Below are 12,462 nucleotides of genomic sequence, written 5' to 3'. Positions count from 1 at the left end.
ACTCACTGTAACTTAGTTTCAGCTATCCTGCTGCCAAACCCTTCACCCATGTCCTTCCTCTGGCCGGAGATTCCCTCCCCCTTCCTATCTGACAGACCATCACTTCTGCACCTTCAAAGTCTTCTTAAAATCACCTATCCTCCAAGAGGCCTCCCCTAAGTCCTCATTTCCCCTACTCCTTCTCCCTTCTGAGCTACTCTTGCATTTGGATTTGCAATCTTTATTCACCACACCCTCAGCCCCACAGCACTTTAGTACGTGCCCGTAATTTATTAATTGATATTAATGTCTGTCTACCTCTCTAGACTGTAAGCTCCTTTTGGGCAGGAACAATATCTCCCATTTCTGTTGCATTGTACTCTCCCAAGTGCTCAATACAGTGCTCTGCATACAACAGGCATTCAATAAATACGATTGATGGGATTAGAAAGTTGAAAAGCAATGGCCTACTGCTAAGCATTATCTTATAAACTGTAGCACGTTCTTCTACTTACTAAAAATTAGAATGACCAAGGGGATCTAAGCTTAACCCAAAGAATGGCACCTCGTTGACTACAAAATGGCCTACTGGAAATAGCATGGCCCTGGGGCTCAGAGAACCTGGGTTCAAATACCTGTTGTGGGATCTTGGGCAAGTCACTTAACTTTTCAGTACCTCAGTTCCCTCATCTGCACAATGAAGATTCAAAACCTGTGCTCTTTCCTACTGAGATGGTGAGTCCCATGTGGGACCTGACTATTCTATAGCTATCGATCACTGAGTACAATGCTTGACACATTATTATTATTATTATGGTATTTGTTAAGTGCTTACTATGTGCCAAGCACTGGGGTACATACAAGGTAATCATGTTGTCCCACGTGGGGCTCACAGTCTTAATCCCCATTTTACAGGAGAGGTAACTGAGGCACAGAGAAGTGATATATATATATATATATATATATATATAATTGGCATTTGTTAAGCGCTTACTATGTGCAAAGCACTGTTCTAAGCGCTGGGGAGGATACAGGGTGATCAGGTTGTCCCACGTGGGGCTCACAGTCTTAATCCCCATTTTACAGATGAGGTCACTGAGGCACAGAGAAGTGAAGTGACTTGCCCAAGGTCACACAGCTGACAAGTGGCGGAGCTGGGATTAGAACCCACAACCCCTGACTCCCAAACCTGAGCTCTTTCCACTAAGCCATGCTGCTTCTCCATCGTAAGTGCTTAATAAATATCATCATAAATATTATTATTAGACCTTTGTACCCAAAGAATTTTTCTTTTACTATGGTTAATTTAGAATTGAGGGCTGGACTAATCCTTTTAATTCAAATCAAACTTATGCTAATGATATCACCAATTTCAGTGGTGAATGGAGGTCTGTAGAAGATATTATCCATGAGGTATTTATTATAGCCAGGAACATTGATAGCCTGGGCCTCAGTTCCCTCATCTGTAAAATGGGGATGATGACTGTGAGCCCCACGTGGGACAACCTGATCACCTGGTATCCCCCCAGCGCTTAGAACAGTGCTTTGCACATAGTAAGCACTTAACAAATACCATCATTACTATTATTATTATTATTATGAGGACTGATTTGATGACTCTGACATCAAATTGCTACTTCCTCATTAAACTAGCAATTTGCCATTGACATTTTGCAGCAACTCGTGATTCTGATGGAAGAAAGAGCTTTAGACAAAACAGTATTGCCCAGTAGAAAGAGTACAGGTCTGAGAGTCAAAGGACCTGGGTTCTAATCCTGATTCTTCCCTTTGCCTTGGCTGCATGACCTTGGGCAAAGCACTTAACTTCTCTGTCCCTCAGATTCCTCTTCTATAAAATGGGGATTGATTCTCGTTCTCCCGTCTAGATTGTAAGCCCCATGTAGGGCAAAGATTGAGACTGAATTTATTATTTTGGACTTACCCCAGTATTTAATACAGTGCTTGGCACATAGTGAGCACTTGTCACAAGCTTTCGGACACCGAGGCACTATAATACTGAAGAGATGGCCATTCAACCTAGGGCTTCTAGATTGTAAGCTCATTCATTCATTCAATCGTATTTATTGAGCACTTACTGTGTGCAGAGCACTGTACTAAGTGCTTGGGAAGTACAAGTTGGCAACATATAGAAACAGTCCCTACCCAACAGCGGGCTCACAGTCTAGAAGGGAGAGACAGATAACAAAACAAAACATATACATCAAAATAAATAGAATAAATATGTACAAGTAAAATAAATAAATAAATAGAGTTAAAAAATATGTACAAACATATGTACATATATACAGGTGCTGTGGGGAGGGGAAGGAGGTAAGTCGGGGGGATGGGGAGAAGGAGTAGGGTGAGAGGATGGAGGGGGCTCAGTCTGGGATTTTCCAGCTTGTTGCCAACTTATACTTCCCAAGTGCTTAGTACAGTGCTCTGCACACAGTAAGCACTCAATCATCATCATCATCATCATCAATCGTATTTATTGAGCGCTTACTATGTGCAGAGCACTGCACTAAGCGCTTGGGAAGTACAAGTTGGCAACATATAGAGACAGTCCCTACCCAACAGTGGGCTCACAGTCTAAAAGGGGGAAACAGAGAACAAAATCAAACATACTAACAAAATAAAATAAATAGAATAGATATGTACAAATAAAATAAATAAATAAATAGAGTAAAAAATATGTACAAACATATATACATATATACAGGTGCTGTGGGGAAGGGAAGGAGGTAAGATGGGGGGATGGAGAGGGGGACGAGGGGGAGAGGAAGCTCATTGTCAGCGGAGAAATTGTCTTTTCATTGTTATATTGTACTCGCCAAAGAGCTGGAGAGTTTTCAATACTCTACCAGTCTCGGTTACAGGAGGGAGAGCCAAGCAGAGGCATACTCATTACATTCCTTGCTTGGCCAGTGGCTAGCAAGTGGAAGGCAATCTGCTACAAGGCAAAACTCACCCATGCTGGGCAGCAGAGGCATGGGAGGGAGTCGAGGGCGGTGACTCGAGCTTACTGCGTGGAAGGAAGCAATGGTAAACTATTCCATATTTTTACCAAGAAAACTCTGGATACACTACCAGAACAATTGCAGATGGAAAGAGGTGTCTGTGGTGTCGCTATGGGTCGGAAACAACTCGACAGCATAAGACAAGACTCTCCCAAGTGCTCAGTACAGTGCTCTGCACACAGTAACTGCTCAATAAATCATCATCATCATCAATCGTATTTATTGAGCGCTTACTGTGTGCAGAGCACTGTACTAAGCGCTTGGGAAGTACAAATTGGCAACATATAGAGACAGTCCCTACCCAACAGTGGGCTCACAGTCTAAAAGGGGGAGACAGAGAATAAAACCAAACATACTAACAAAATAAAATAAATAGAATAGATATGTACAAATAAAATAAATAGAGTAAAAAAATATGTACAAACATATATACATATATGACTGAATGAACCTCTGAAGAGGCTACGTGGCATCGTAGCCACTAAAAAAGAACGGCCGAGAAGTGTACCTGATTCCAGCTTCATCACAGGCAAAGAGGAACCCGGACGGATGGCCACATCACTTCATCCATCTGTTCCACATTCCATGCACCTTTAGGGATGAGTACCTGTATAAAAGCAAGATCTTGGCCAATACATGAAGCAATCTTTGATAGCATCACCATTGCAGGTTAGATGTTGAAGAACGGTTAAGGGTGCATGCGCACGCACATACAAACACGATGGCATTTATGCTAATACCTAGAAGCGGGAAGGAGACGTTCTGTTCAGATGTCGGTCCAAAACATTTTTCAATATATGGAACAATCACCTCCTTCAAGAGACAAAATCACAAGGTTTACTGTGGAATATATCAAGACATTTAATTTCTCCCCTTGGCTGGCCATATTTTAGGCCATATTCTTCTGGGCTGGCTAGCAGTTTTCGTGATACAAACTTGAAACAGTAGAATGGAAAAAAAAAAGTCAGAAACAAGAAAAATGTATACCTGAAATGCATTTGAGGGTGGGAAAGTGGATTCTTTTAAAAAAATCCAATTACCTTGATAGTTACTTCAATTCTTCATTTCACTTCATTTTGCTAATGCAGTTTTGGATAAATTATCTGTCTGATATTAAGGAAAAAAGCCATTTTCCCCAATCTGCACACTAGACAGCTACACCCATTTCTCAATCAACTCGATAAGTAAGTGCTGTGGGAGGGTAGAAACATCGATCAAGTGGTTAAAGTTCCACTGTGGGTCCAAAAATGGTATTTGAAAGTGGAGCGTAGTAGACACCTCCTTAAAGATATGAGGAGGGATTTTGGAAATTATTCTTTTGATGAATCAAATTTTAATGCTCACAGCAAGCAGTCTCATGTGATACACCTGCAGTTACTAAGATTTGGGGGGGGGTAAATTAACATTTTTAAAAGATAGCATTCTCCCTTCTGTGATAATTCCACAAATCCTTCCATTAAGGATTGGCAAACGGATCCTGTCTTTAATGGGTAAGGCTCATTAGAGAGCTGTCACATATGCAGAGTAATTGGCTTTATTGTAATTCGTCAGGGCCAGCTGAGTGTTCATGGAATAAGCAGTCACTTTTCCTGGGATCGGAAAGAGAGACATGGGCAGTAGTGAACAAGTTAGTTACTGCAAAACCAGATTGTCCTGTTCAAGCATGCAGATGTTTTATTTAAATATTCCTCCAATGTCTATTCTTTCAGGATAACGCATGGGTTATGCTATCCTCTGAAATTAGATATATGAATTTCAAACAAAATAGTCAAAAACAGCAACCTCGGTTGTTGCATGTAATACACAGAAATAATTACATTTCATTTACAATACAGGTGCACTTTACACAGTCATCAACAGTCATTCACTACCAACACAGCATTTTAAAATCACCTAAAACACCAAAAAAGCTATTTCTTTTTAAGTTTTAGAAGAAATTAATAGGTTTGCATAAGTGTGGTTTATATCTAGGGGAAAGATCGCCAACTTGAAAATCTTCCCATATTACCCCTTATGCTGTTAAATTATTGAAAACAAAACTTGTAAGCAGAAAATCAGGAATATCCCGGGATTACCATGCTGCAGTTTTGTTTCATTTTGAGTTTAGTGGAAAAATTAAGGTTTTCAATAAGTGCCATCATCTAAGTCTATTATTTAGTTGCTCCGAGAGCATCAGATTAGAGGAGGCGGCGTTATGAAATGAATGGTTAATGGTTTAGGCTATTTCAAATTAGTTATTCTTTTCACCAGGATTAGATCTAAAGTCAGGTTTTCCAAGAAAAAAAATTTGAGTTAGTCGTATCTGAAGCAACAGAAAGCAAAGACAACCTCTGGTCTCATACAGTCCATTTAAACAAGAATTTCACAATTCATTTTTGTTATACTTGGGATGGTTATTTTCCCCTTTCGTAGCACATCTTTTAAAAGGGAAGCAGTGTGACCCAGTGGAAAGATCATGGGCCTGGGGATCAGAGAACCTGGGTTCTAATCCCAGCTATCTGCTGTGTGACCTTGGGCAAATCACATCGCTGTGCCTCAGTTTTCTCAACTGTAGAATGGGGATTCAGTAGCTGTTCACCCTCCTACTTAAAATGTGAGCTCCATGTGGGAAAGGGACTGTTTCTGACCCGATTACCTTCGTATCTATCCCAGTGCTTAAACAGTGCTTCACACATAGTAAGCGCTTAACAACTACCATAATAAATAATAAATAAAGGGGGGGAGATTACTGGTAGTTTTAGTAATGCTTAAGAGCTCTACTGTAGTTGTTGTAGTGGTGTCTTAGTGTGGACAGACCTCTTCAACTGACATAAAACTGTTTACATTGGAACATGCAGACATGTCTGCTAGATACAATATTTCCTTAGAGTTGAAACACATTGCATTTAATGTACACAGATATCACCCTTGCCTCACAGACCCTTCCAGAGCATTTTGTCTTCCTTCAGTGATGAGAATTTCTGTTTGTTCACAGGAATCTTGTGGTAAGAAAATACCGTGACTGCCTTCCAGGAATGGGGAAGAGAGGGACATACTGAAACACCGGTATATAGCGCATCCTTAGATGTTTTGTACGTCTGATGCACTTCTGTTATTCTCCGAATACGCTTGAGAAAATAGGTTCTCACCAGATCTACAGCAAAACTCTAAGATAGGAAGCAGTGAGACAATTGTGGTTTGTGAGACTAATCTCAGTCAACTGTTTCACACAAAACATCTAGGGGTTTAATGATGGATGTCACGTATCCAACACCCTGGCTACTCCAAAATGCCCAAGAAGTTTCAAATGAAGCGCTAGTTAATCAAACATCTTCTTGAAAAGTTTGCCAGGGGAATTGAAAACAATATTCCACTCAGGAGATATTTTTTTTTTTGCCGGGAAATACAAAAATAGGAAAGACATTTTGTAGAAAAAAGTTTCCTCCTGCTTGGCTGATGAACTGAAAGAGGATCTGCAGTCAGAATATAAATTGAAACAATGAACTGTCACAGAAATCCAGACAAGAGAAGGGCCATTACTGAAAAAACACAACTATGGCTTGGCCATTTCGATTAAACACTTAATTAAAACCTGGCCACACCAAACAGGGCTTCTATGAATGTGGCTTTTACAGTGTATACGAAAGTCTGGAAAGTCCTACAAAAGAAAGATCCTGATTCCTGATACAACAGGTGTACAATGAATTATTGCAGTTGTAACAGTATCTAGGAAGCAAGGGGAGCGGGTAATAAATATTGAACTGGCTGACACGTCAGCTTCACTAATGTGTGTTCCAGTAAGAAATACTGCATTTCTAAAGGGAATTTATTTGTACAGCTATCTACAGTTATATTTTATCATGCCTAATCGGAAAACAACATAAGTAAACTGAGACCACAACTCCCAAGAATTTCAGCATGCAACGAGGTGGAATCTCTTTCAGTCATTACAAACATGTTATGTGAGCTGTTGTTATTTTTTTTGAACAGGTGATATTCTTCGTCATTGTCACGCTCATAGATTATTAACAGGAAAAAATGTTATCAAAATGTTTTCCATTTTGTTTTGCATCCAACTGGAACATAATGTCCCATAGGTTTTTAATATTTTTATTTTATTAAAAAAAAGTTCTTGTCATAAAGAAGCATCAATGGGAGACATTTCATTGTGCTCATTGATAAAGTCAGAGGGTCCCAGGGTATTCCGCTGTATAACAGGTCAAATCGGGAGGGTAGAAAAGTCATGATTGTTTTGTGGGGTTTTTTTTTCATTTTTTTTCCCACCTCCTTTAGTTTGGAAACCCAGTGCTTTCTTTCTCTGCCACCCCTCCATATTGCCATGATGAAATCTGGGGGTCTTCAACACATCCCATATCATGGATTCCATACCATTCTGTTTGAAAAGGATTTCTTGTTTCTTCTCTCTTCCTCTCTCGAGCCCGGCCAGAGCCCGGTCCCAGCTGGCAATGAGGTCCAGGTTTGAATTGTTTTACAAAGCCGATACTCTGACTATGTTCCCTCCTGAGTACTCTGGAGAGTCTGGCCTGTCGTCCCCTTCAGGGGTAGTGACCGGTGGTGTTGGGATGCTGATTATTGCTGTGGTCACATAAGGCTGCTCACAGTTTAGTTTGACACACTCCTCCACCTTGGCATTTAAACTGGATCGGCTGATGAGAAGAAACGCATGGGAAAAGGGGAAAAGGTTGGCATTTTGAGGTTGTTGCCGTTACCCAGACAGTAACTGAGGTGAAAACATACAAATGGACACCACTGTTGAAAAGGATCGATAGCATTTATAAGTGAATGCTGATTCTAAACAATATTGTAAAATTCCTGGAGTTACCCTAATGTCTATATGGAATAAAGTTGAAAGACGTTGCAATGGGTGGCCCCAAACCATTTGGTTAGATTATTCTGTTTTCTCCCAAGTTATCATCTCATAACCATCAATCAATTGCATTTATTGAGCGCTTACATTCATTCAATCGTATTTATTGAGCGCTTACTGTGTGCAGAGCACTGTATCAATCAATCAATCAATCGTATTTCTTGAGCGCTTACTGTGTGCAGAGCACTGTACTAAGCACTTGGGAAGTACAAGTTGGCAACATATAGAGACGGTCCCTACCCAACAGTGGGCTCACAGTCAAGAAGGGGGAGACAGAGAACAAAATCAAACATGTTAATAAAATAAATAGAATAGATATGTACAAGTAAAATAAATAAATAAATAGAGTAAGAAATATGTACAAACATATATACATATATACAGGTGCTGTGGGGAAGGGAAAGAGGTAAGGCGGGGGGGAGGGGGAAAGGAAGGAGGGGGAGAGGAAGTCTGGGAAGGCCTCCGGGAGCGCTTAGTACTGTACAGAGCACTGTATGGAGCACTTGGGAGAGTAGCATGGATGGTAGGGAAATTGTGCAGGGTGAATGCACCCTCACCACCCTCCAGGGCATTGGTTTTAAATGCTCAACCCTCCCCTCCCTGCTCCCTAGCCCCCGCAGGGCCCGAGAGTCACATTTAGTTCCAAGAAGAGGCAGATTTGGCTCCCAAGCCGTAAATCCTGTTTGAAAGTGTTCCTGAAAGATTGGGCTCTGCACATGAAAACCTTTGCTTGCACTTTGCAATGTGCTTGCCAGCCTAATCACCTGTGGCACCCTGCACCTCAGCAAGAACACAACCGGCAGAGCTGAAAGAGTACATATGGCATGCAGCAGGCCACCGAGAATAATAATAATTACGGTACTTGTTCAGCTCTTACTTAAGTGCCAAGCCCGGTTCTAAGCACTGGAGTAGATACAAGTCAATCAGGTCGGACACAGTTCCTGTCCCACATGGAGCTCAGGCTCTTAATCTCCATTTTACAGATGAGGTAACTGAGCCCAGAGAAGTGAAGTGACTTGCTCAAGGTCATGCAGCAGACAAGTGGTGGAGCTGGGATTAGAACCCAGGTCCTTCTGACTCTCAGTCCCATGCTCCATCCACTAGGCCCCACTTCCTCGTCCACCATTCCCAAAGGGATACTCTACCATTAACCTTCAAAGTACCTGTTAGAGAGAGGCGTCCTTTCCACACACCGGATCTGGATGGTGCTCAGTTCTTGAACGCTGCCGGGGTGGCTCCCCGCGACGTTCGCATTCGGGATCCGGAATGTCTTTTTGTGTCGTCGTGAGCAGCAGGAGCTGGTGATGCCTTGCTGCGAAGTGAGCGAGGGGCTGTGGTTTGAAGGATGGTGGACGGTAGAAACTTCCATGCAGCTCTCCTCAAAGACTTGTTCATCCACAAACTCGTGATTCTGCTCCGGGTAACAGGACGGGGGTGGTGAGAACCGACACGCGGAAAGAAGCATTCGTTAAAAATTGGCAAGGCTACATTGGCGGAGGTTGCCAAACCTCGGGGAAATATCACTGGAAGCTTAAACTCCACCCGTTGCGTAATTCGGGCACAGTAGGCACATTCCATTTTTATTTTTTCTCACGTTTCCGAACGGAAACAGCACACGTTTGCCGCCAATTCTCAAAGCTGTTTCAATTTGGCATTGAGATTTGTGTGGAAAACTTCAAGTTGAAGGGTTTTTTTTTTCCCTGAATCAAAATGTTGGTTCTTGTTGATTAAACAATTCTTTGGAAGCCCGCCTCTTTATGAAACTGTTTTATCATAAATCTTTTTTGCACCCAAAAACCTGAATTATAAAATTTGCAGGGGGCAATAATTAGATGCCCAAGTAGATACCAACAATTCAAAGTTTGGATCTGGCCCTGCAGATTGTTCCATAAACCAGCACAGGCGAGGAGATTACTCAGATCCCTTGATCCAGATAAGGCCGTTACATATTGACAAAAGCAAAGTTGCATATTAATCAATTGATTCAGATCAATATTTCCCATATCTGCCCTCCCCTCTGCATCAACTATGCACTTGGCTGGGTATCATGTAAGCACTCTGATGCTCAACAGAACCCCACAACATTTGTGTAAATATCTTTATTCTATACTACTTTCCCCTGTCTCTAATTTATTTTAATGTCTGTCTCCCCCTGTATACTGTAAGCTCTCTGTGGGCTGGTATGGCTTCTATATGGCTTCTACCAATTATATTACATTGTATTTTCCCATACTAAGCACTCTGTCAACATCATCATCATCAATGGTATTTATTGAGTGCTTACTGTGTGCAGAGCACTGTACTAGGTGCTTGGAAGAGTACAATACAACAGAGTTGGTAGGCGTGTTCCCTGCCCATAACGAACTTACAGTCTAGAGGGGGAGACAGACATTACTATAAATAGATAATGTACAGTATAGCACAAGTGTTGAAGGTGGAGCCAAGCATTTAAAAGTACCACAATTTATTGTGTGACTATGATTATGATTATTATTACCTCAGAGGCCAACAGATCGGTTTTCTATTCTGCAAGTTCCCTCCCTCTGCCCCGTGTATCTGCTTTGAAACAGTTTTGTTAGTTCCTGCCCTCTAAGCAACTAGCTACAAAATCTGGGTTGTGCCGAGCTGCTAAGTCCTGGAATGGGATGAAAAGTCACTAGACTGTAAGCTTCTCGTGGCCGGTATTGTGTCTACCAACAGTACTGTATCCTCCCGAGGGCTTACTACAGTGCTCTGCACACAGTAAGTGCCTGATAAATGCCACTGGTTGACTGATTGATTAAAGGAAAGGGAAAAGAGGTGAACAGTGATCTGGGTTGGAATCTCCATCACTTCTCAAAGGGTACCTTCTCCAGGATGGTTGCTTAGTAGTGTGGATGGCAGGATTCTGGCATCCAGTCTATAATCAATTACGGCTTCTGTTCCCCAGCTCTAGGAGACCCCCTCAAAGACTATTTCTGGGCTCACAGGAAGCTTCATCTTAACCGTAACTCTAACCCAAGTCCACCCCGGTTTGGGGTTGAAGGGTCCCTCGACTGACTAGAATGCACACAAACGATTCCTTTTAGGAGAACAGTTCTGTTTGTTTAGCTCTCTATTTTGCAATGTGTGTATAAAACACTCTAAAATGAATCAACAAAATGTAAAAAAACCCCACACAAACACTCTTAACAGTGCTTGACAGAGATTACAACTAGTTGTCATGACAAAGAACTATGAAGTTATTCATGATAAATGATCTGCCCTTCATAATTTTGATTTTTAGAGAGGAAATTGTGTTTCAGACTCGAATAGGAATTCTAGAGAAGAAATCTTCATATACTTCTTCTGGAGACAACCCAATCCTTTCCTATACTTCTGAGAAACTGGTGTTTGAAATAATGATCTTTTAGGCTGTGAGCCCACTGTTGGGTAGGGACTGTCTCTATATGTTGCCAACTTGTACTTCCCAAGCGCTTAGTACAGTGCTCTTCACACAGTAAGCGCTCAATGAATATGATTGATGATTATGATGATGTCTGAAGGCCACACTGAAAACTGAGTAATATAGCAAGAAACTTAAGAGGAGAACTCTGCTAGAAAATTTGAATTTTACTATTTTTCATTCTATTGTAGGGATGAAACAAGGGCCCTTAAAATTCAGTGGAAAGCCTGTTGAATGGCTAGTTCTTGAGTGTTGGGAAATTTAAAATTCATTCTCTGACCTTGCTTTTCCACCATTATGCTGAGCACTTAGAACTAGGCAAATGAGATTTACCATGCCTTAATGTTAAATTTCATAGAACAACTGAATCAGAGCAGGTGAAATTAAACTCTGGAGGTTAAATTTCAGGAAAGGCTAAAAATGATCGTCTCCAAAGATACACACAAATTAAATCAGATTTCTTTTGTACAACACACACACACACGCATACACTCATTTACAGTTCGCAGATTTTGAGTGTGTGGCTTGTTTCTAGTGGTTGAGATGGTACCTTACTGTGAGTTGAACAGCTTATTGATAAAATGGGGTGATCCACAATATAAGATTAAACCCTACATGGTAAAATGGTGATAGAAAAGAAAAAGAACAAATGCATATTAACAATGAGCTATTTGATCTCCACATGCTCTATGTAAATAAGTGTCATCCTTATTTTTCTTGGCAATGCAACATTAATTGAAGAAATCAGTCAATGTTACTTTATAGATCACACACCTATGAACAAAGAAATGGTATTTCTGCCGTAGGTGTCGGAGGTGGGAAAGAGACATACCTAGTGGCACAGGAGTTTATTCCTTAAGGTATTAGTAGCCACAGCTTGACCTCCCAGCTTTTTGGGCCAGATCTAGGAAAGCCCAGTTAGCCTGTCCCTGCATCTTGGAGCCAGAAAGAGATCGCAAAGTAGAAGCAGAGATTTTGGTTCTGCCTCATAGTAATAATTATTGGGGTATTTGTTAAGCATTTACTGTGTGCCAGGCATTGTTTTAAGCACAGGGGTAGATACAAGTTGTCTGGTTGGACACATTCCCTGTCCCACAGAGGTCTCAGAGTCTTAATCCCCATTTTCCATATGAGGGAACCGAGGCCCAGAGAAGTGAAGTCACTTGCCCAGG

At 41.3% G+C, this 12,462-nt stretch overlaps 1 protein-coding gene across 1 annotated transcript in view; it reads right to left on the bottom strand.

Moving 5' to 3' along the window:
- Nucleotides 1-4,655: 4,655 nt before the first annotated feature.
- Nucleotides 4,656-12,462, bottom strand: part of KCND2 (potassium voltage-gated channel subfamily D member 2) — a 397,394-nt gene continuing 389,587 nt past the window's right edge. The window contains exons 5-6 of the mRNA XM_038751939.1: nucleotides 9,030-9,277; nucleotides 4,656-7,645 (exon numbers count right to left, since the gene is read on the bottom strand). Coding sequence (XP_038607867.1) covers nucleotides 7,468-7,645; nucleotides 9,030-9,277 — 426 coding nt within the window. The 3' untranslated portion in view covers nucleotides 4,656-7,467. The remainder of the gene's footprint in view (nucleotides 7,646-9,029; nucleotides 9,278-12,462) is intronic.

The sequence above is a fragment of the Tachyglossus aculeatus genome, chromosome 10 (assembly GCF_015852505.1).
Source record: "Tachyglossus aculeatus isolate mTacAcu1 chromosome 10, mTacAcu1.pri, whole genome shotgun sequence".
In the NCBI taxonomy this organism is placed as follows: Eukaryota; Metazoa; Chordata; class Mammalia; order Monotremata; family Tachyglossidae; genus Tachyglossus; species Tachyglossus aculeatus.
Note: the sequence above shows the minus strand (reverse complement) of the source record. Positions and strands in the feature narration are given on the sequence as shown.